This window comes from Xylocopa sonorina, chromosome 3 (assembly GCF_050948175.1).
Source record: "Xylocopa sonorina isolate GNS202 chromosome 3, iyXylSono1_principal, whole genome shotgun sequence".
Classification (NCBI taxonomy): Eukaryota; Metazoa; Arthropoda; class Insecta; order Hymenoptera; family Apidae; genus Xylocopa; species Xylocopa sonorina.
Genome location: NC_135195.1, coordinates 16,351,116 through 16,374,007, shown reverse-complemented (window position 1 = coordinate 16,374,007; position 22,892 = coordinate 16,351,116). Strand labels below are relative to the sequence as shown.

The 22,892-nt window shown below is 37.7% G+C and overlaps 6 protein-coding genes across 7 annotated transcripts in view; 4 read left to right on the top strand and 2 right to left on the bottom strand.

Moving 5' to 3' along the window:
* Nucleotides 1–380: 380 nt before the first annotated feature.
* On the bottom strand, nucleotides 381–4,989 carry LOC143422212 (uncharacterized). Of its 2 annotated transcripts, none has more exons than XM_076892690.1 (6): nucleotides 4,424–4,989; nucleotides 3,490–3,647; nucleotides 3,180–3,405; nucleotides 1,860–2,866; nucleotides 1,395–1,696; nucleotides 381–1,050 (listed from the first exon to the last, which is right to left on the bottom strand). In XM_076892690.1, exons 1-6 carry the CDS (start codon nucleotides 4,485–4,487, stop codon nucleotides 978–980), a joined length of 1,830 nt encoding a protein of 609 aa, XP_076748805.1. In that variant the 5' UTR covers nucleotides 4,488–4,989; the 3' UTR covers nucleotides 381–977. The 2 variants fall into 2 exon arrangements, with proteins under 2 accessions (XP_076748805.1, XP_076748804.1); XM_076892689.1 differs by having other exon boundaries at nucleotides 383–1,050; nucleotides 1,860–2,878; nucleotides 4,424–4,988.
* A 1,098-nt stretch (nucleotides 4,990–6,087) lies between these two features.
* LOC143433508 (uncharacterized) lies at nucleotides 6,088–9,080 on the top strand. Its single transcript, XM_076910848.1, has 4 exons — nucleotides 6,088–6,350; nucleotides 6,513–6,685; nucleotides 6,779–6,976; nucleotides 7,120–9,080. The coding sequence occupies exons 1-4, from the start codon at nucleotides 6,186–6,188 to the stop codon at nucleotides 9,068–9,070; spliced, it is 2,487 nt and encodes an 828-aa protein (XP_076766963.1). The 5' UTR covers nucleotides 6,088–6,185; the 3' UTR covers nucleotides 9,071–9,080.
* A 2,594-nt stretch (nucleotides 9,081–11,674) lies between these two features.
* LOC143422249 (very-long-chain 3-oxoacyl-CoA reductase) lies at nucleotides 11,675–13,103 on the top strand. Its single transcript, XM_076892750.1, has 3 exons — nucleotides 11,675–12,128; nucleotides 12,336–12,679; nucleotides 12,821–13,103. The coding sequence occupies exons 1-3, from the start codon at nucleotides 11,754–11,756 to the stop codon at nucleotides 13,083–13,085; spliced, it is 984 nt and encodes a 327-aa protein (XP_076748865.1). The 5' UTR covers nucleotides 11,675–11,753; the 3' UTR covers nucleotides 13,086–13,103.
* An 815-nt stretch (nucleotides 13,104–13,918) lies between these two features.
* LOC143422121 (elongation factor-like GTPase 1) overlaps nucleotides 13,919–22,892 on the top strand; it is a 26,418-nt gene continuing 17,444 nt past the window's right edge. Inside the window, exons 1-3 of the mRNA XM_076892542.1 lie at nucleotides 13,919–17,292; nucleotides 17,463–17,585; nucleotides 17,868–18,019. Of these exons, the coding sequence (XP_076748657.1) occupies nucleotides 14,762–17,292; nucleotides 17,463–17,585; nucleotides 17,868–18,019 (2,806 nt within the window). The 5' untranslated portion in view covers nucleotides 13,919–14,761. The remainder of the gene's footprint in view (nucleotides 17,293–17,462; nucleotides 17,586–17,867; nucleotides 18,020–22,892) is intronic.
* The window catches only part of Dsx-c73a (doublesex cognate 73A), a 10,235-nt gene continuing 5,598 nt past the window's right edge, over nucleotides 18,256–22,892 (bottom strand). The window contains exons 3-6 of the mRNA XM_076892579.1: nucleotides 21,254–21,508; nucleotides 19,330–19,480; nucleotides 19,129–19,251; nucleotides 18,256–19,037 (exon numbers count right to left, since the gene is read on the bottom strand). Of these exons, the coding sequence (XP_076748694.1) occupies nucleotides 18,913–19,037; nucleotides 19,129–19,251; nucleotides 19,330–19,480; nucleotides 21,254–21,508 (654 nt within the window). The 3' untranslated portion in view covers nucleotides 18,256–18,912. The remainder of the gene's footprint in view (nucleotides 19,038–19,128; nucleotides 19,252–19,329; nucleotides 19,481–21,253; nucleotides 21,509–22,892) is intronic.
* The window catches only part of Clpx (Caseinolytic protease chaperone subunit), a 25,383-nt gene continuing 24,621 nt past the window's right edge, over nucleotides 22,131–22,892 (top strand). Inside the window, exon 1 of the mRNA XM_076892569.1 lies at nucleotides 22,131–22,143. The gene's annotated coding sequence lies outside the window, so the exon portion shown is untranslated. The remainder of the gene's footprint in view (nucleotides 22,144–22,892) is intronic.

Below are 22,892 nucleotides of genomic sequence, written 5' to 3'. Positions count from 1 at the left end.
ATACTTATGTTTTAAGTTGAACAAAAAATGCATTCAAAAAAACAACTGAAACATATTCAGGAAAATAAATATCTTTTCATGTAATTGTTTGTATAACTTTATGGTTATTTTTAATGGTGATATGTATTTAAAGACTTGAAAACATATATATTTGTACACTGCACATTGTACGACAGATACAGCTTCATCTATTTTTGTAAAAGAGTCTGAAAATAGAAAGAAAAATTTCTATATTACAAAAATACTATAGAAATATTATTGAAATGAATAGTGCAATATTAGAATAGAGTAGCATTGAATATTATTATATAGTTTTACTATAGATGACAGATATAGAAGTGAATAATTGAAAATCAAATGGTAACAGATATTGTAAATATAAACAGTGCATATAATGTGAACCGCCCCTTTATATTTTATTGCGTTATTCAGTTTGTAGAAATGTATGTATGTATGCATCATTTGTGATGATGAGAATAACAAGTTTTAAATACTCGACTCCATTGGAGATAAAGCGATAAAAATTGCATTTTTAATTTTTTTCGATTAATTTTTAACGAATGATATGCATCGAACATAGTTAAAAAAATGTTAAAGATTTTATATAGTTACTTTGTTCCTTAGTGTTTCTTTTTTTGTTTTTGTTAATTTAAACTTATCGAAATCGCAAGTTTGCTATATATAGTAGATATATCTAAACTTTGCTCTCATAGTTTAATAACATGTAAGGAAAAACTATGAAAGCAAAAGTGTAACTCGTCTTTCTCGTAGATCGTACATTGTCTGAGTACGTGAACAGTTTACACGCAGTGAATAAGATAAAAAATGTTTCACTGCAATATCGACGGTAATACTGTTGCCAGCAACGCAATATAATATGAATATCGTTCATTTGCTGTAATATGGATTTTTGATCAATGGTAATGTATTATAAATTATTTTAATAGTTGTATAGTGCGTGGGAAATGTAGTCAAAATTAATTTTCATCTGAAGATTCTGTGGAACTTTGAGGCATAGGGTTGAACCAATTTTCTCGAACACCAGTACTCCTAAATAAAAAAAGTATTAATAAAACTTCCTATCGGAATATCATAGTAACAGGTTACATCCATTTTGTTTATTTTACTAATTTTTTAGAGGTATATTCCGATATTAGCAAATAACAACAAAGAATAACAAGATCCTGTTGAAGATGATAGAAGAACAAAGAGAATGAAAAACCACAAAATTTCATTCTTTAATTCGATATTTTGTATAATATTAGCTTAATATTAGCTATTTGAGAAAACTTTATTGCATTCATTAATATAATAGCGATTTAATAAATAATAAATCATTAGAAAATACTTCAGTGTTAATAAAGACGTAAGGATATCATTTTGTTTGAAATTACCTTGTTCGTTGACGGGTATTTATAGGCAGTGTGAGTGAAGTTCTGTAATACTGAGGAGTAACATTTGAAGCTGCTTCATCTGGTCTCCTGTGTAATGTCATGGTTTCATGTGGAGAAGTAACTAATTCATCCTCATTATCTAAATAATAACGGGAACCCGTTGCGCTTTTACAATTTTCACATTCACTCCTGTAATCATCAGTATCGTCATGGAGAGTAGGAAGAGCTTGCATGCTACATGTACATGCCACCGATTCAAAACTTCCTTCTTCATTAATTTCATTGGCTACATTTAATGGCGGCTGTAACAAATGAAAGAGAGAAAGAGAGAGAGGAGAAAAGAATTGGAGAGAAAAGATGAATATCATATTACATATCATACATATATTTAAAAAGTAAATTTATAAAATATTCAATGTACCTTAAGAATGCAGTACCAAATATTGCATTTTATATTATATTTACCTTAAAATCATGAGATTTCTCCATTTTATGATCTACTGGTTGCCTTTCAGTTTGTTGCAATCCTGAAGAAGATGCTGAAGAAGGTTGTATTTGTACATCTTGATAAAATGAACCCGCATTGGTGTTTTCCCTTGTATTCTCCAATTTATTTACGGTATTCTGTTGTGTAGAATGCGGTAAATTCGGTGTGGTGATATCCGTTGTTATCGTGGATCGCATAAACTCATTTTGAGCGCAATCAGTTAGAATGTCTTGCAATTTTGAGCCAGTGCGGGTCGTTAAAGTTCTAGGAATTGTACGATGTGTAGTTAGACTGGAATTTGGTAAAGTTGCGGATATTGTGAACGCTCCAGTTTGACGAGGAAGAGTAGTGTGCGTTTGATAATTTTTTGGCATAGTTGGTGGTAAGTTAGACATAGGTGGTTGTATGGTAATGTCAGTACGCTGATTGGTGAAGCTCGTAATTCCAATGGGTGTAGGTAAATTCTCATAAGTGCTTGTTCCCATTGTGAAACTCGTTGTAGAAGTTCCTACGCTAACACCTGGGGATACTGTCTCATTTTGGTTTGTTTGACGATAACTAGCGTATATGTTTGGATTTGATATTGGTCTACTCGGTGTTGAAATTAAGCCATTTTGATCAGTTATACTGCTGTCGCAAATTAACGTGGACGAATTGCCACTTATTCCATTTTGTGTATTTCCTACCAATGATATACTTGTACGACTATTAGCATTTGCTAAATAGCTTGGGAAATTTAGTTGCGGAAGCGTTTGTGGATTCATCGATAAAAGAGCTTGCTCTGCCCGTGCTGCTGCCACTGCCTCCTCATAAGGTGGTGGTGCCTCTCCGCGTGGGAAGTAATTGCTCGGTGGTTTCCATAGCGGGTAACCAGCTCCACATGGTATGTCATCCATGGGAACACCATGTGACAATCCGTCTCGTTCTAAATATCCCATACTACCTAAATTTCTTTGGTCCTCTGCCAACTGTCTGTTTTGTCTTCCTGCCACGCAAACTTTTACAAAATCAGTCAACATTTTTCCTCTGCTATCCTAAGATATTAGGTTGGTACATAATAAATGTTGTTCCTCCAGAATGTGAATTTAACAATTTTTAATTATTTAAATATATATTTTGTATATTATATGGTATAGATATGTTTAGTGAGAACAGTGTATAGAATCCCATAGAAATATGTTTTAGTTAAGTGTACAATGTTTTGTAGGAAGTTATGTATCAAAGTTTCATTTTGGAAAACAACATTTCACGTGTACCAACTTATTAGAAATACATTACATTTTGTAATGATAAAGTACCTCGTATCTTTCTTTGACGCAGACGATGTATTAAAAAAAATAATAGACTTAATGATAATACTGCTGTTACAAAACTAGCGACAGATCGTAGTCCTATATCATAATTTGTAGTAGCATCAGTTGTATTGCTACCAATCCCATCGCCTTTATCATTTGGTAAAGACAACAATGTATCGTCTAAACAAATATATTGGCAACAGATATTCCGGGAAGATTTACAATATTCCTGTTAAATACAGAATTTTCAGTTGCATGAAAAAAATATAACGCTACATAAAAAATGATACACTTATATTAGTATTTGAAATACCTCTACAAACTTGCAAACAAATGCTTTACACCATTTTGGATTGCCATTATCACACACACACAATGTACAGGGTTCTGGACCAGGAATGTATACAAAAGCATTTTCATAAGATCGTCCCTGTTGATCTTTGCAACTGACACCACTCTCTGCACGAGTAACTGCAAAGTATTGAAAAATACACATATGGAAACTCTGTTGTCCTTGTACATTCGTATTTGGTATTTTTTTTTAAATTACCAATAGTCAAATTTGTAAATCAGGTGAGCTGTTCTCTGAATTTGACTTTTTTATTATTTATTAAAATCTACTTTTATTATAACGATCTATAAGAAATGATTTAGCTTTCGATTGAAATATACTCCAAATGTAACAGGATTTTATCTTAAATTACAAAGGAAAAGATATTTCAGAGCAAAATTTAACAGTCTTCAAAGTACAAATACTTTTCTCAGTTATTGCAAAGAAGCGTAAGCAATAAATGGTAACAATTTTATTGGATGTAACATATTTAGGAACATGGTCCATGTAACGAATCTGTGTATCCTCGTAATAAAATGTGGCGCGCGCATATTGTACCATAGTGAACAAGCAGGTGAGCGGCAATGCATGCGTCATATGCACGTTACGTCAATCGGACAACCACCGAACGGTCAATTTAAAAAAAAAAATTGCCTTCCAATATGAACATCACGGAAGGAATTAAATTTACTGGCTTGAATCGTTCAAATGTTAACTGTTGAAAGATCGAAATCGTATCGCAACTGTAATTTTGAAGAAAAGCATTTAATCGAGTCTATGCAGGACGCAAAACAGGACCAGTTAGAGGAATAAAAATAATCAACTAGCGAAGTATGAAGAGGAAGCGTTACGTATAGGAAACGAATTTGAAGGAACAAAAAAAAAAAAAGAGAGAAAAGAAAGGAGATTCACTCACCGCTAAAAAATAGAATAAACGCGTAAACTGCATAACCGAGAAGGTTACTGCCACTGTATTTCATTCTGCGTTTGTTATCTCATCATAATCATGACCACTGTGCGCGGTGCAGCTACTTTGCCGAAAGTATCGTTGAACGTTGTTTCAAATGGTGTTTCGTCCCGACGGGTTGCCGCTGTTGGCTCTTGACATTTTTCACGACACAATGCTAGCTAGCACATCTCACACTAGTACACCTTTATACACGGGTTGCTTATGCAGGAGCAACAGTTATTTTCACACACCTGCATATCTTAGAAACACTTCTTTTACTCCCCAAGTGTCCTTGTGCAGTATGCGTCCTCTCAAATAGGCACATCAACTTGCATCTACTTTGCACCGACTCCCGACACCCGGAATGATCGATTAGTAAACGGAGCAGCTATCGGTGTCGAGCACTGATATCGTAGCTACCGCCATCTTCGTGTTACTACTGAAGTCTGTTCGAACAATCACCTCTGTTGTACTGTGTTAACCATTCAATGTTTCTCAGTAACCATTGTTATTTACTGTACCATGATATTCTCCGTTGCTTTTTAGCATTCTGCATTTACGTAATATTACACGCGGGAGATAGTAGAAACAGACCAATCATCCTGGTCTACAGGGAGTAATTTTTCATTTTTTATAGTTTATTCGTTCGATTTTTTTAAAATAAATATTAACTTTAACTTCGTTCTCAAGTATGTAAAAAGTAGAAATCTATGTTACAATATGGGGGAATTATTTGTTAAATCCGAAACCTTTTTCTTTTAGAACATTGGTTACTAATCGACACCGCCAGAAAGGAATAAAACATCTAAAATAAAGTATTCGTTATAATTTATAAAAGAAAATAGTCCACGATGTGACACAGGGTTTCTTAAAAATTGTAGAATTTTTCATGTTAGGCGTTCCAGTTCTTTCCAGCAATGTCGGCCAGCAATCGATGCTCTAGAAGAATTGTGTAGCGTATATATACATACGTATATATCCTCGCTATTTTGCAACATTTTTATGTTTTTAAGTCGACGGATACATGGAATTAAAAGTTTATTACATTTGTATTATACCGTGAGACATGTGACACTGAATGAATGTGCAAGTCTAACGCATATTTATAAGACATTTCATTATACTTTACATTATATCTTTATGAGGCGTATAATGTTCCACATGTTCCACAATGATATTTCAAAAATTTGACTGCTTTGAAACATAGTATTTCTTTTCTTCCACGCACTTTTCTTTTATCTAATATCTAATTTCTCTTATTTAATAGAATTTTTTTTCATTTCTGTCTAAATAATTTTGTTATATGTACATATTTTAGAGAAGGTGCGTAAATTCATGCTATTTATTAATCCGATTAAGTACGAAATTTATCGAATGCAGCAAAGAAACAATACTTTTGAAACAAAACATTATTTCTCCAACATGCCTCTTTTAACCTATTGCATTAACTGATATTGAGTAAAATGTAAACGAAATTTCAAGTAGACAAACCATAATGTTCGGATATAGTCATTAAACAAAAATTCTAGTGTGTAAAGGACAATAAAATAATACTACGTACCATAATACATTCTACATCTTCGATAAATTCACAAAATGTAACGTATACGTCAAGCATGGCCATAATTGGAAAGAGAATTTTTTAAAGATTATCAGCTGTACCAAGGCGACAACAAAAAAAGATAAGAACAAATCGTTTTGAGTTGTTTAATGAAAAATAAAAATCAACATGGAAAAAACTGATGATTCCCCGGAAGATGTTAAACGAGCCACTGCTGTTGTGCGTGAAATAAAAAAGGGGCAAAAGGACGATACGTTCGAAGGATATCCGCGAATAGTGGAGAAAAAGAAAAGATGGGAGCACTGCGATAAACCGCCTTCAAAGAAACCGAAGGTAATTTAACGCTTTTAATGACTTTCAATAATATTTTCACTCTTTTACTTCCTTCATTTAAACATTTTTTTTTATCAGACTTTAACAACTTCTTAAGTTCACAGAGTCCCCCATATTTTTATCAGTCAACATCATACTTTACTATAAATTTTTCGGTGGCAGTTAGAAAAATCAAATGGGGATTGCTGTCAAACGAAAAGATACAGAAAGCAGAGGTCCCCAAAGTTTGCAATGGTTTCGGTGTTTGGAGAACCCTGTATATTCCCAAAGGTAGACATCATACCTCGACACTGTTTAACGAAAGAAGATTACATCGATATGTTAGCGACTCCAAGGTAAAAGTTGAAAACCTCTTAAAGGCGCGATAACTTGATTGAAGTATATAATCAAGTAGTATTGAAGTATATAAGTTAACTATCTTCATGTAGCCGTAAATGTCCGCCGGATTGCCGTAAAAAAATGGTACTCAGAAGGTTAAAACCTGTATCACCACGTATTAAAGAATTGGCTCAACCTTCAAGACAACGAATGTTGATGACCTTGCAGCAAGGCGCCTCGATACTACCCCCAGCTCTTTTGGATAATCTTGTTCGAACTGTGGAGAAGGAAACCTGTTTAACTCCTGAGTAATGTATCGATCGTTTAAACAATCTTTTTCATAGGTAACCATTTTTGTTTTTCATCAAATTCATGAAAGCTACTTGCAAGAGAGAGCGATATTGTTCGACAACATCGATAAGTTACGCCAACTATAAATAACTTTTCGTAGACAAGCTGCAACGCTCACGCGCAAGAAGAAATCTCGTGGAAAGAAAAGGAAAGGAACAGCGGATAAATGGCAATCTAAAGAGGTGCAAAAATCTAAAAAACCAACTGTTGGTATTGCAAGCTCGGGATCGTTTGACAAAGATGCTGTTTCTTGCCAGTACCTTATGGCTGAGCGTTTTGTTCGAAGTATTCTGAAATGGAAATGCTCGCTTCCCAAATCGGAGTTCACCGACGTCGCGGAAGTGATAGTGAAACGTCTGATCGATGTTCTCGAATACACGCCACCGCAGAACGAGGACCGTAAATCGCAACAGATACATTATTTGGCCGACGTGATAGCCTGCTGGATAACCGGCGTACTGTCCGAGGTCGCGCAGTATCAGGAAGAAAAATTGAAGGAGCGATGCAGGAAGAAAGAAGAGGAGATGAAAGCGGACGAGGAAGAAGAAGAAGACGAGGACGAAGAGGAAGACAAAGACGGGGATAAAGACGATGATCGAAAGAGAATTACTGAAGCAGAGGATGAAGAAGACGAGGAGGATTCAGTGGAGACTGAGCAAGAGGTGGACGAAAAGAAAGAAGTAGACGAAATGGAAGTTGCCTTAGATTTCGAAGATGACGAGGAAGAGTTAGAAGTTGAAATAGGGGAAGAAGAGGAAGAAAAGATTAAAGCAGAAGAACCGATAGACGAAATAATTTTAGAAGTTGACATGGAAACAGAAACTCAAGTGGAGCCGGAAGTACAAGTGGAAACAGAAATACAAACGGAACCGAAAGAACAGATCGAGGTGGAAGTAGAAGCTCATCCAGAGTTAGAAACGGTAGGGGCTGAGGTGGACGTGGGAATGGAAGACGAAGCAGAAGCAGACGTAAAGGAAACAGTAACCGCAGCAGAAGAAGAAACAGAGACAGCCGCGGTAGAAGAAGAAGCAGCCACAGTAGAAGAGGATAAAGATGCAACCGCAGAAGTAACTGCAACAGAAGCAGAAATAGAAAAAGAAGCGAAAGAAAAGACAACGGCGGAAACAGAACCAGAGGCGGAACTAGAAGCGGTAGTAGATATAGAGGCAGAAACAGAAGAACCAGAAGCGGAACTAGAAGCGGCAGTAGATATAGAGGCAGAAGCAGAAGAACCAGAATCAGTTGAAGTGCATGAAGAGACGGTATTGAAGGAAGATGGGGATATAAAGAAAAAAGAGGAAATTAGAAAACCAGTAGAGGAAGAAGAAGTGGAGGCAGAAGTACCGGAAAAAATCAATATATATAGAACAAAAATAGAAATTGAGAAAGAAGTACCTAAAGATATAGATATTGCCAAGAGCCTAGAAGAATTACTTAAAACTGATCTTCCTTTCCTCACTTTCGACAAAATTATTGATACTATCTACAAAATGATAGAAAATATGCCAGAGAATACGGGCGAAGATTCGATAACAAATGGTATACATCGTGCGATTTACGAAAAGTTGAGCAATATCGTGAAGCTGGAAGATCCGGATCTGCTGACGGATGATTTAATGACCATCATGAACGTTGTATGCGGAAAGATTGCGAATTGGTTAAGATCGCTTCTAACAGATTCGCAGATCGCGTTTATGGAACAGTACATGCCAGAGGTGGAGTCGAAAGAAGTTAGAGATTGGACTAGGTGGCTCGAGCACATCAGCGACGTGGCCAAAGATTGGAATATATGGTTACGCGGCGTAATCGAGGAGATATTTGGAATGGAGAACGAGCAGATTACTCGCGGCGAATGGCAAGATTGGACGAAATCTGTCGACACGAAAGCTCTGCTCTGGAGACGATTCCATTTACAAGTTCTGCACGAGGCACATCGTAACGTTACAATGATTGTTGGTCGACGCGTTGTTAAAACGGGAACAAAGAGACTCGTTCCTGATGCTTCTGAACGACTGATTAACACCACAGATTTACAGGCTTCGAAAACATGACGTCAATGACATCATAGTACTTTGTTAACTATTTTTAGCAGTATCCAAAGATAATTACTTTCGAGTTCAAATTTAAACATCCGGGGATATACAAGCTTTTGCTACTACGATAAGTGAATATATCTCTTGTTTTTTTGCATCTTTAGTGTAGTAAAATCACTTGACAGAGAGTCAACGACAATTTTTTCTAGGCACGTGTGTTCAAAGAGCATTTAAAGTATTCAAAGCCGGCGAATGATCATTTCTTGCTAAAGTAATATCAATGGATGAAATTAAAATAGGAATAGAATCTAGCAAGGAGTCCTCTATATCGATAACCTTACAGTTTTTTTAAATAAAAATCACAGTGAGTGTCTACTCACGTATAAATATGTTACCAGTGTAATGCCATTTTGAATTTCTCATTCAACAATGCCTCAATCCAACTATACATATACTACAATTGAACGGTGAACGAGAAAAAGTATTTCGATTAATCGTGCATTAACAGTGCAACGAAAAAACGTAAAAAGAAATGAAAAAAAATTTGTATAATTATTAAACGATGAAATAAATAGAACGATTAATTGAAGAAAAAACTTCTTTATAGTTTAAAGATTATCTTTATATATAACTTAGATATACCAAGACAATGTGTTGAATCTCGGTAGACGTACTAATTGCATCAAAGTGTACTGTTTCGTTACTGTACACACACAGCGCAGCTAAAAAGAAACGCAGACGTAAATCAACGGTGGTATTCCACTTTTTCAAAGAGGCACATGCTGTACGAGATATACCCAGCGAAGTATGTCAAAGAAAAAGTTAACCGTTCCCCTCTCTCGGCAAAAGAAAGGTGGACGCAACAACTTTCTTCTGGGATATCCTAGCGCTGACATTGGCAACTGTTCTTCCTCAACCACGCGCCCAGTGATCCACACCACGCACGGGTATCAAACGTACCGTGTTCGCGTTCATGACCGCGTGCAAATTCGCATCCGCATCCGTTTCTACGGTCTGCGCCGACGCAAACTCTACTAAGCTCGTTCCCATCATCGATCGTCTCAACGTATTATTCCATCTCGTTTTCGCGTGTGTTTCTCGATTCTCCATCTCTTCCTCGATTATTGTCACTATTGTCATCCGCCCTGTACTTCCCCCCTCATCTATATTTATATATTCTCTTTCACTCTCTCCTCCCTTTTCCACTTTCTCTTCCGCATTCTCTTCCGAACCTTCCTATGATTTGGTCGTGGTTAAAGTTTTCGAGTTCAATTGCCCCCCCTCCCCCCCGTGTTACTGGAGGCTGTTTCAACTCTCGCGGATCATTTCTGTTCTTCTCTTCCCCGTTGACACATCGAGTGGTCAATTGAAACTGCGCTCGTAACGTATATGCGAGACCAGCTAGGTTTTGTTAACGTTTCTCGAAAACCCGTAATCTTCTTACTTGTTCTTTAATGAGTGTAATTGTTTCGCGGCTACGATCGGGTTCCTACTGCGTCGAAGAGAAACGCGACGTATCTGGTGACGATTATCATCCCTATCATCACCATTGTTATCAGCGATCAATTCCAACGACATCAAACACAGGTAAGGGTAAGACGAATCACGCGTTTACGTGTGAAGGGCATGTACGATGAGAGAAAGTAAAGGGAAGTGGAACGTTTTATTCTGTTCGTCCCATCGCTTAAGGGTGGCTTAGATTAAACGCGGAGATGGTAGAAGCAGATCAAAATTTGTTTGTATGAGAAGAGAAGGCAGAATTCAAGACTAGTGAAAGACTGTGTTGCCGCCCAATTATGCAGTAATTGCAGCGGGTAAATCACCGCGCATATCTAATCAAATTGGTGTCAATTAATTAACTGTTTAATAAACACACATGATAAAGAATAAATCATTTATTTCTACTTTTCTTTAATCAATTAAAGAAATACAAAAATTAACTCGAGCGCGTGAATGTTATCTGACCCACATACATTTTGCGGCTTTTTACGAACTTATTTTCAATCACGCAATGTTATTCAGTTTTTTTTTTTTAATAGGATCTTGTGACTTTATTATAATCTTTCGAAGCTGTATCACAACCGTCACAACATTTGCATGTGCAATAAATAATTTATCGCCTAATGTATAAATAGAATTATATTATTTATTCATGCAAAGATATAAACAATTGATTTTCTTTAAGAAATGATAGTGTCAAATTTCCATCAGATATTAGTAAATTTTACATTCCTATTGTTTTAAAATAAAATAAAATTAAACTATTTTCTGTTACATTAAAATGAAACTTTCTATTCAATCCCAACTTGTAGTCCAGGTCCAGTATAATACGTGATTAATACAGCGAAGAAGGTTTCTTCCGGCTCATAATGTGCTGATGCACAAAATACACGCGCAGTCAGGAAGAACGTCCAAGTGATTTTGTATTGAAAGAATCTGCTAATGCAAAAGACGGTTTTGGGTATCAGTGTAATAGATACCCGATGGCATGACCGTGTTTATCGTAACTGGCAATAAGTGGCTCGGATGATTCTACTATCGTCATATCACCATGTCGCGGCCGGGGAAGGGGTAACTCAAACCGGAAAAGAAGGGAAAAGCATACTTGTAAATGATATCGGTAGACGCACGCGGTCGCTCGAACGAATCGGAACACGATTGTGAAAAAATATAAAATTATTCAATTTTCTATCATTCCAGGATGACGTTAACGTGTTTGGAAAAAGTATCGTTAATAGCGTTATCAGCGATTGGACTGAGAATTTTGTTACGAGTCAGCCTCTTGGTATGGAGAAAACTGATAGGGCCTTACCTAGGTTTTGGCACTGATCTGAGGTCCCAAGGTAAATGGGCAGTGATCACTGGCTCTACCAGTGGAATTGGAAAAGCGTACGCTGAACAATTGGCGGAGAAGGGCTTGAATATCGTGTTGATTTCGCGATCGTTACCGAAACTGGAAGAAGTCGCAGCCGAGCTTAAACAACGTTATGGTGTAGAAGTACGCATCGTAGAGGCTGATTTAACCGAAGGGCAAGCGGCTTACGCAAAAATTGCTAAAGCTACCGAAGAACTTGAGGTATATTTCTTTTTTCTCCTGCTATACCTGCTATATTTTCATTTGATTCTTCATTCATTTCTTCATACGGATACAAGATGTTACGTAACTTAAACTCCATAAGATATGTTGCTTGTTTTTTTTTACATATCGGATCAAATAATAATGTACGTAACAAACTAAAAATATAAGAAAAGAAAAAAATTAATTAGAATCGATTCTTGATAGATTGGTGTGGTGGTGAACAATGCTGGAGCCAGTTACGAGCATCCAGAATTATTCGCAAAACTCCCAGAAGAACGTATAGCGCAAATCTTGCAATTGAACGTAGCGGCTACGACTGGCGTTACGAGGGCTCTCCTTCCCGGTATGATCGAACGACGAAAAGGAGTATTGATAAACATAAGTTCGACGTTAGCAGATATACCAGCTCCTTACTTGGCTGTGTACGGCGCTAGCAAAGCCTATGCTGTCAAGCTTAGCCGTGATTTGGCTGCAGAAATCGAACCATACGGAATCACAGTTCAATGTGTCGTGCCCTGCGTAGTAGCAACCAAGATGTCAAAGATCAAGTAAGTAAAATAACATTCACTTAATCAACTTCCTTTTTTGCACGTGCTGTATATACTTACAGGCAACACGCAAAGTTACTATTTGAATATGTTAATACTTCATGAGAAAGACGTAATTTATATGTCCGTTGTCGTTTGTAGGAAAGCGACCTGGATGGCACCGACACCAGAAAAATTCGTAGAGTCCGCGCTAAAAACGGTTGGCCTTGAATTGTGTACAACAGGCTATCCACCTCATTCTCTGCTGGCTGGTTTTGTACACAGTTTATGTTGCGTATGCGAGAAAGGTGCGGTGTGGTTAATCTCTAAAACGATGTGTAATATAAGGAATCGTGCTTTGAAGAAAGCGCAGAAACTGAAAACCAACGATGCATTAAGACCAGAAGAACTGCTCAACAGTGAATAAATCGCGAACTTAAAATTCCTTCTTCTTTACTTTAATTTCCCTCTTCTATCTTTATTCTTTTTTTCTTCCTTTTCTTTTCTTTTCTTCTCTCTTTTAATGAACGTTATTCCTTTGTTTTCAACCCTTTTCCTTGTTTTTGTTTTAATTTAATTGTGTTTCAGTTATAATGGTGATTTTAATTTTACTATAAAGACCAATTCTCATATCTGTTCTATACTTTGAAGTTCTATATTACTTTGATAAACAGAACAGAGATATTGTTGTTACGAATAATGTATAGTTATCAATTGTGTTATATATTCTAAATCTCAAAACAATGATTTTTAAGTAAAATGTACATAACTTGTATCTTTGAATATTAATTCTCAAGCCCTCCGATTGTCATTATTTTTAAATATTTATAATGTTTATGTACATACAGTATAATGTTATATATTTATAACTGTCATACAAAAAAAACAAAAAAATATATATATAATAAAAAAACTTCCCTAGTTTATAAATTTTTCTCATCCTTCAATTATATATGTAATATCATATAAAGTATACATACTTTATAAATAAACGAAGCTTCTCAAATATATGTTGTATGTAATAGCCAGTAATATATTACAAACCTTCTTTCTATCACTTTGTACATAATATATCAATATGATGATTATATTTTTGTAATAAGTTCATGCAAAGCTTTTTCACACAGTCGATATTTTAGTTGGTACAACATGATCGTCTATAATAGACGATAACTAGATCTATTTTCTATTTTATCTGTACGTTGGTTCTAGAGTGAAGAATCAGAGATGGCGTGAAACTCAACTTCTACGCATGCGCGTTGTGAAATAAGAAGTACAGCACATGTCTCTGTCTGACACATTTTTTTCTATAGACGTTTGATAGTTCTAATGAAATCGAAATAAAATAACGGTCATCTGCGCCTACGTTTCAACGTGTGTAGAAAGCACTGATAAAGATAATTGTTAAGGTAGAAGGAATCGCAACATTTTCCAGGTTTCATTCAGTGTTATGGCTACTTACGCAATCTTTGTTGCATGTTAAATTTTTTACACACCTTGGATTTATCAGGAGCTTCCCAAACGATGCGCCGATAAGAAGGATTCAATTCTCTCATAAAAGTGGAAAACGTGTTTGCTGCATAGTTTCTTTCGATCGAGACACGAGTGATATCTTATTAATGGTCCTAACCTGTGAAGATAAGGTACGGTGTAGAAGTGATTTTTGTTTGAACGAATATATGTCCAGCAGAATAAAGAGAAGAAAAGACAAGTATAACGATCGATTTCGGACCAACAATTTGTTTGTGTTGCTGATTAAGCAACCGAAACAAGTGGCATGCTGCGGAAGACGGGGACAACAAAGCTGCGATACATCCTCGTGTTTATCGAACGTTACGTACTGTGGAAACAAAATAAAGTGAAATAGTGTTTAATCTTATTTTTGCAAATTATATTCGTTTGTATATCATATACAAATTCGACGTTACTTGTAAACGTGCTCAGGTCGTTCCTCCGTTTTTTTTTTTTGTAAATTTGGCAGTTATTTATTCTGTAATTCTGAAGATTTGAGTTCGATATTGTTATCCTGCTTTACATTTGCACAATTTTATTGTTGTTTAGAAAATTCATACTATTCATGTTTATTTATAAATCGATCACAGAATGCGATTCATCAGTTCAGAAAAATTAGCTGATATTCAAAGTAAACCAGCTAATATTCGTAATATTTGCATATTAGCGCACGTTGATCATGGAAAAACAACTTTGGCCGATTCGTTGGTTGCCAGTAATGGAATCATCTCGAATAAACTTGCTGGTAAACTCCGATATTTGGATAGCCGTCCTGATGAACAACTTCGAGGAATTACAATGAAGTCGAGCTCCATTACGCTTTATCACAAATATGAGTCTCAAGAGTTTGCTGTCAATTTAATTGACTCTCCAGGACACGTGGATTTTGCTTCGGAAGTCTCAACAGCCGTCAGGCTTTGCGATGGTGCCATTATTGTTGTCGATGTGGTGGAAGGTGTATGTCCACAGACCCGTAGCGCCTTGTCTATCTCTTATACAGAAGGTTTAAAACCAATTTTAGTACTAAATAAAATAGATAGGCTAATAACAGAAATCAAATTGTCTCCGTTGGATGCTTATGTGCATTTGACGCAAGTTTTGGAACAAGTTAATGCTGTAATGGGAGAGTTGTTTGCCAGCGATGTAATGGAACGTGAGGAGAAAGAAGAATTGAAGAGGGAAAGCATTGAAAATCACTCGGAGAGAAATCTAGCTGATTGGCAGTCTATATTGGATGACATAGATGATTCTAATTTATACTTTTCCCCAGAGCGAGGTAACGTACTATTTTCAAGTGCAACAGATGGCTGGGGATTCGGTGTCAAAGAATTTGCCCGGATATTTTCAGCTAAATTAGGTTTTAGCGAAAAAGTTTTATTAAAGACTCTCTGGGGAGATTATTATGTGAATACCAAGCAAAAAAGGATAATGAAGGGAGCACAAGAGAAAGCAAAGAAGCCTTTATTCGTGCAATTTATTTTGGATAACTTTTGGACTTTATACGAAACTATAACTATTCGAAAGGACAAAGAAAAGGTAGCCTCGATGGCAGAAAAATTAGATATCAAATTGACGACAAGAGATTTAAGGTATACAGATTGTAAGGCTCAGTTAAAAGCAGTTTGTTCCCAATGGTTACCTTTGGCTCGTGCGTGTCTCAACGCCATTTGTGAAAAAATCCCAGCCCCGCATAGTTTAACTCCGGAGAAGATAGAACGGTTACTAAGCGGAAACTGTGAGTTTTCTGCATTACCAGAAGAAACGCAAAAGTTGAAGGAAACGTTTTTACGTTGTGACCCTTCCCCTGATTCACCTATTATTGTGTTCATTTCGAAAATGTTTCCCGTGGAGAAGAAAGCATTACCAGAGAATAAACCGAAAACATTAACTCCGGACGAGTTGGCTGAACGAAGAGAAATAGCACGAATAAAACACGCGGAGAAGATGACGAAGCAACAACATCCAGAAGGAACAGTGCAATCAAACGTTGATGTCAACGAGAGTCCAAGATCAGACGATATGACTTCCGAGATAGTCGAAGAAGAAGAAAATTCGGGAACCGCTTTAATAGCGTTTGCCCGAATTTATTCTGGAACATTGAAAAAAGGAACTACTGTATACGTTTTAGGGCCAAAACATGATCCCCGTACGATATTGCAACTACAGAAGACGGGTGAGCCGTTGGTAGATGAGAACGCTACGTTAAAGGATTTAATGCCTGGAAGATACGTGACAAAAGTCACCGTGGAGAAATTATATCTATTGATGGGCAGAGAATTGGAACCAGCTGATATGGTGAGTGTTGGCAACGTATTTGGTATCGGTGGTTTGGAGGAGCACGTACTGAAGACAGCGACCCTTTCCACTACTCTTGCTTGTCCATCCTTCACTGAATTGACTTCACTCGACGTACCCATCATGCGAGTGGCTTTGGAGCCAAAACATCCGAATGATTTGCAATCATTGATTAATGGCTTGAAATTGCTTAATCAAGCAGACGCCTGTGCAGTTGTTCATATCCAAGAAACAGGGGAAATTGTATTGAACACTGCCGGAGAAGTGCATTTGGAAAGATGCTTGGAGGATTTGAAGTTGTGTTACGCGAAGGTTGATGTAAACGTATCGGAACCTATCGTACCGTTCAGGGAAACAATCGTGCCTCCTCCGAAAGTCGATATGATGAACGAAACGATCGAAAAGAAAATTGAAGGAGCCAGCATCGGTACTTGGACCGCGAATCGGCAATGTTACTTTGAAATCGACGCTAGACCTCTACCGGACAAGGTGACCAAGATTTTGGAAAAGAACGTGGATTTAATAAAGGCGTTCCATCAACATTATGGCAAATCGTATCCAGAAAAGGAAGATGAAAGTGAAACGGTATCTACGAATCACAAAACAAAGACGTTACAATCGATGTCGGAAAAGAAAGAAAGAGCATTGGAATTATTTAAAATCGAGTTGGCTGCCGCGTTTCATGAAGCAGGACAGAAGGATATATTAGATAAAATTTGGTCGTTTGGACCGCGAAACTGCGGCCCTAACATACTATTGAACGAAACCGATTACAAGCACAGAAAATTCTGGGAAGGACATTCAAAGTCTACGGACCCACGTGCCCCGTGAGTATCCATTAAATTAGAAAAGTTGAATTTAAGAGGAAAAATAAAACACGAACGCGCCTACATATATATATATGTTGTTCTTATGCGTTTCACATTTGCAAAGGTGTCCGCGAATCATGGGAAATTGTACATTTAAAAAAACACGTAATATGATTTATGATGTACAGATATGAAAGCAGTATGGTGAATGGTTTTCAATTGGCAACGCTAGCCGGACCTTTATGCGAAGAACCTATGATGGGTGTTTGCTTTGTCGTGAAGAAGTGGGAAATCTATCAGGTTTCTCAAAGGTATAACGCATATTCTCATCGCATTTATATATCCATTAGCACATTTTGTTGGGAGATTTACCGCTACCATTGTCCCAGTGTACTGGAGGTTGGTCGTATATTTAAAAGTGATATCATCGAAGGGATTAATTGAAATGAAATTTTGTTCTTACACATTATTTATTATTGCTTACTATGTATTCTCTCTGTTCTATCTGTTTCGTAGATTTTATCGGTTATACTTGTCGTACTATTTCCTCTACTCTATTTTCACGAATGTTAAAATTCTACGTATGTTATCAGTGAAAGTAGCGGTCAAAATCAAGGGCACGTGGCTGGTGGTCAATTGATGTCCGCGTACAAAGAAGCTTGCCGCCGTGCATTTAATTCCAGACATCCTCGGCTAGTCACACCGATGTACAGCTGCAGCGTTCTCGTTAACTCGGATGTGTTAGGTAAGTTGATTCGAGCAAATATTTGCGTACTCTTACATTTTTCACTTCCATTATTTCTTACTCTTTATGAAATAGAGGAGAGGGATGGAGGATGCGAGATTTCTTGTTTACTTTTTGGTTTATACCATTTTCGTGTCGATTTCGATTATTAATAACACAAATACCTAATGTAATGTGGTTATCAGAACATGGTACGAAATCTAGCATTTCATTTTAACCACGAGAACATTAGCGGTCGCGCTTGTGGCTAGTCATATTAAGATCCATACGTTGCTTCTACTTCTACTATACGAACATGTTTGCGTCACCGTGAACGCGCACATGTAAACACACGGAGGAATGGTACCGAAGCTAATTTTACGAAATTGAACGGATACGTGACTGATAATGTGTAAATACACGCTTATACTATAGTGCAACGTGTTTGGGACAGTGCCAAAAGGATTCTGTAACTATGAATCGCTACGAAGATAGTCATAGTCATTGTCCCGAATCGTTTGTTCGAAAATAGTAACAGGGTAGTGTCAACAGCCAGAGTTGATTACATCGTGTCAGGAACGCGTAATATTATATAATTACATATAGGCACTTTAACGGTCATTGGAATCGATCGTTATACGATCACGTCGTCCAGTCCGAATCGTAGACCACGGCTCCATCGAAGAACGGCTTTGACAATGTCTCGTCATCGTTTCACTCGGTCTCGATGTTTACAAGTGCGTTAATATATAGTACATAAATAAAAGTAAGCAATAGATTGATAAATGAAGGGAAAGCGAAGCAGTGACAGATGCAATAAATAAAGGAGTCGAATGTCGCTAAGCAAAATGCGTGTCGTGGTTCGAACGAGAATTATTCGCGTTTCGTAGTATCGTTGAAAGTTCAGTTAAACTCTAGTCCCAAACAGCTGCGTCCATTAGCTGCTGTACTTTGTACCATGGAAAGCTCAATCGATCGTTCGTATCTTCTTTCTCATTGTGCAGAACGGAGTCTCCGCTGATTTCTCGTTTAGAATAATCTGTTCGCAATGATGGAGTCCATTGATTGATTACGGTTCAGTTTAATAAGTTTTAGAAGCAGGTTGAAATTGAGAGAAAGAGAGCGTTTACCTGAAAGACTACGCGTGTACCGTAGTGGTCGCCCCCTTCGATTTCCTTGGACGCACATCATTCCGTAAACGCGAATCCCTGGAACGCTAGCGTACGTTGGTTGATCGTGACTCATAGGGCCCTCTAGAATATGTTACGATGCCGCGACTTAAGTACTATTCAACGTTACACGAGGACCATGCTTTTTCGACGTTCACTTACCCAGTATATTAGCGTCGGGACAGCGACATATCACGAGGTAATGAGATTTTCCAGTCCGCACATTTTGCAGCGCGAGGAGAGACCAGTCTCTCGGTGTTCTACACTCGCGCATTTCCGCCACTGGTTCGCAGGTTTTCACCAATGTCAAGGCCTAAATTAAGTAATAAATGCGGTTAGCATGCGCTGTTGGATATCATCAAACAACACGATGCAACACTTGTCGTCTACGTTGATACAGAACAGTGATACCATGCGGGGATATACAACAAGTGGATACGCATTGAATCGAACATCGCAGTAGCGAAAATGTTACGACTGTTGTTTCATACGAGGTAAAAAAAGCAGTTCAGATTATTATTTTTCGAAACTATTCGTCTCGCATCTGGCAGATGTCCTTTTGTACAAGGAATGAACTGATTCGAATCACAGTTCTTCTTTTGCCCTACTATCGTTATATAGGACGTTGGTGTTTCGAAAACTCGTCACACTAGCTGAAAGTGAAGTGAGCATTTCTTGCGTGCTCACTATGTTCTCTATCCTAGCAACATTCTGTCGTCGCTTTTTCTCTGAAACGTCTGACTTTCGTTACTCGCAGCGTGATTCAGTGGGTCATAACACAGGTCGTGGTCCGCTGGTAATCAGTTTAACGGAGCAACATAATTCGCTTTTCCTGCGAGTTTTCGTGCGACAGAGAATACTGCTATACCATATCGGGACCGAATGAGAGAACAGAATAGCGAGTGACCAACATTCAAGGCTTTCACGACCGGTTGGTGACGAATGAGAGGGACAATTTATAGCTACCCTATCGGTGATCCACTATTAGAAATTTCTACTTTGATATACTTCCTTTGGCTATTGTTCCAGCAGACATATTCTTGCCAAGATATTATACAGTAGAATATTGATTGCTCGAATAGCGATCGACTAAAGAAAATTGCAAAATTTTGCATTTTTTTTTAATCGAGAAATTTGATTAGAAAACCAGAAAAGCGAGAGGAACGTCTCGAAGATCATATCAAAGTTAATCACATGCCAAAGGAAGAAAAAGATTCCATAACGATTAGGAAATAATTGCACACGAATGTGTACCTACTAATTAATAACTTGTTCGAAAATTGACCGAGATCGTAAATCATTGCCCTCGTGTTCGTTAGTGGCAAATGGACAACAGACAAGTGTAACCGAGCATGCAGTTAAATACAAGAAAATGCGTATTTTTACGATCCGCGATGAAAGGAAGCAAGAATGAAAAATGGGAGAGAAAACTTGCTTTCGCCTCCTACGCGATTTTATCGTTCCACAATCCTACATAAGCATACATATATAGGCATACGCATATAGGTTGCTCACGGTGCTTTCTAACCACGAGAAGAACTTACGATACATCAGCTTTTAATCATAATCATCGCTTCTCTCTCATTGTCTCATTAACGCGAGTAATTCTTTACTAGAAAATAGTTGTGCACACCAAAAAGAAACAATTTTACTATGACATTACAGTAAATAAAATTGTGCACCAATACTTTTAGCAACCAGTGTAATAACAACGATACGGAATAGAAAAAAAGAGAGATCGGAGGAGAGAAGAAGCGGTAAACTTGGAAGATAAATTAGACGTAACGTTACGCTAGCCGAAGTAAAGGTTTCGCGGATACCCCATTGCACGTTTATCATATCGATAAAGGATCGAACCCCGATCCATTGGGAAGTATCGGGCGATTTAAGAGGGCACGAGCCGCGCGTTGAATAATGCGGAAGATACGACCGGTAGGATCCCGGCTTGATCCCTTTCATTCCGTTTCGTTACGTTCGGCTCGATAAGCGTAACGAAGAGAAGAAGCGGCGTCCAAAGGAAAGATACACGGCCTGGCATGGGAATAAAGAAGGCCTAGTAAAGCGGATAGAAGGCAAGGCGACTAACCTTGGTTCGAGGGTCGGTGACCAGCTCCGTGGTGTGGAGATCGTCGCTTTCGAGAGAGGCGCTGCAAGGGTCGCCGTATCTTGCTGAACAAGCGCACAGAGGCTGGGTAAAGTTCAGTCTAACGTAAACGGCGTTGCAAACCTGTTGAACCGCGCACTCCGGCAACAAGTAGATCTCTTGATTGTGCGGATAATAATGATACCTGGTCGGTTTCGCAAGAGCCGCGCTCGCACCCTCTGGTAATCGTACACCTGTCTGCAAAAACCATCGATACATAATGAATTACACTTTTTATTCGTCTCCTCCTTTTCGTCTTCGCTCTCCTTTATTTGGCTATCTGATACCTGAAATTTGGGAACGTTATTGTCGATAACGTACATATGATTGCAAATGCGCGTCTGTTCAGTAGAACAATTATTATGAAACGAAAGAAAGGAGGAGAAAAACGAAGGAAACAGGAAATCGTTTCGAAATCAGAATTTATCGAGTCGCGAGTCCGCGAACCATAAATTTTGATTGTTATTTCATCGATACATAAACCAAAAGGAGTCTGGTCAATGTTAATGCCGACACCCTCCACTTTCCATTTGTCAAGCTCTAAGAATCGTTTCGAGTAATTGGTTTTATGGTACGAAGAAAGAACCGTTTTCAGCAGCTATCATTGCTTTTTCGCGTCTTTTCCGTTACACAGTTCCGTTCTAGCTGCATAAACGCGACACTCTAGCGCGCGGATATTAAAAGCCGCGGATAAACTAATTGAATTCGTAATTACATTGCCACGTTTAATTAACGGCGGCCACCTCTGCAATTTAATAACTAATAACATCAGAGAATTTACAAGTTACAAGGGGTAATTTGCCAACTAGCCTTGTACAGGCATTTTTTCTAGTGTCACAAGTTACATGTAATTCGTACAAGTTAGAAACATGATTTTTTAAGTTTTTGCAAGTATTTGCATTTGATTTCTCTTTTTTCGGTTGCACCACAATTTATTCGGCGGAAGCACCGTATATAATTTGTACGAACGTAACGTAAAACAAGGCGAGCAATCACAAGAAAATCGTATAGTAAAGTCGTTCGATTCCTCCTTTACCCTTTTCTTGCTCTTCACGTTTCCCACTCGTCTCTTTTTCATTCTTTTCTGCTTGTTTTGGTATCGTCACGTTCCACTACCGATATTAACATCGGTCGATCCGCTCGCACGTCACGGTCATGAACATTTGCCCTCCTTTTGAAATGCTAAAGCAAGCAACGCGATTCGTGGCAATCACGTGAAAAAAAAAGAACTTTGAACGGTTCTTAATACGACATCCCGAAGAGCCTGGGTATTTAGAGCTCTGCCCCTCGCTACAGTCGAAAAGTCGGTACATGATCAGTATAATTGAAACACGGGATAATTAAAATGATCATACTTCGGGTCGGATAATTAGACGCGCCGTAATGCCTCGAATGCGATTTTTATAAAAAAGAAAAAAGAAATTCTATTCGCATTTTTTTCGAAGATTATTTTATAGCCTCGTTTGTTATATCAAACACAGAAATTATCCCATCTCGATGAACCACTTGTGGTCTTCAAGCCACGCTCGTTTCGTTCGATATTTTTTTATATGCTACAAACTTGCGATTCGAAAATATCAAT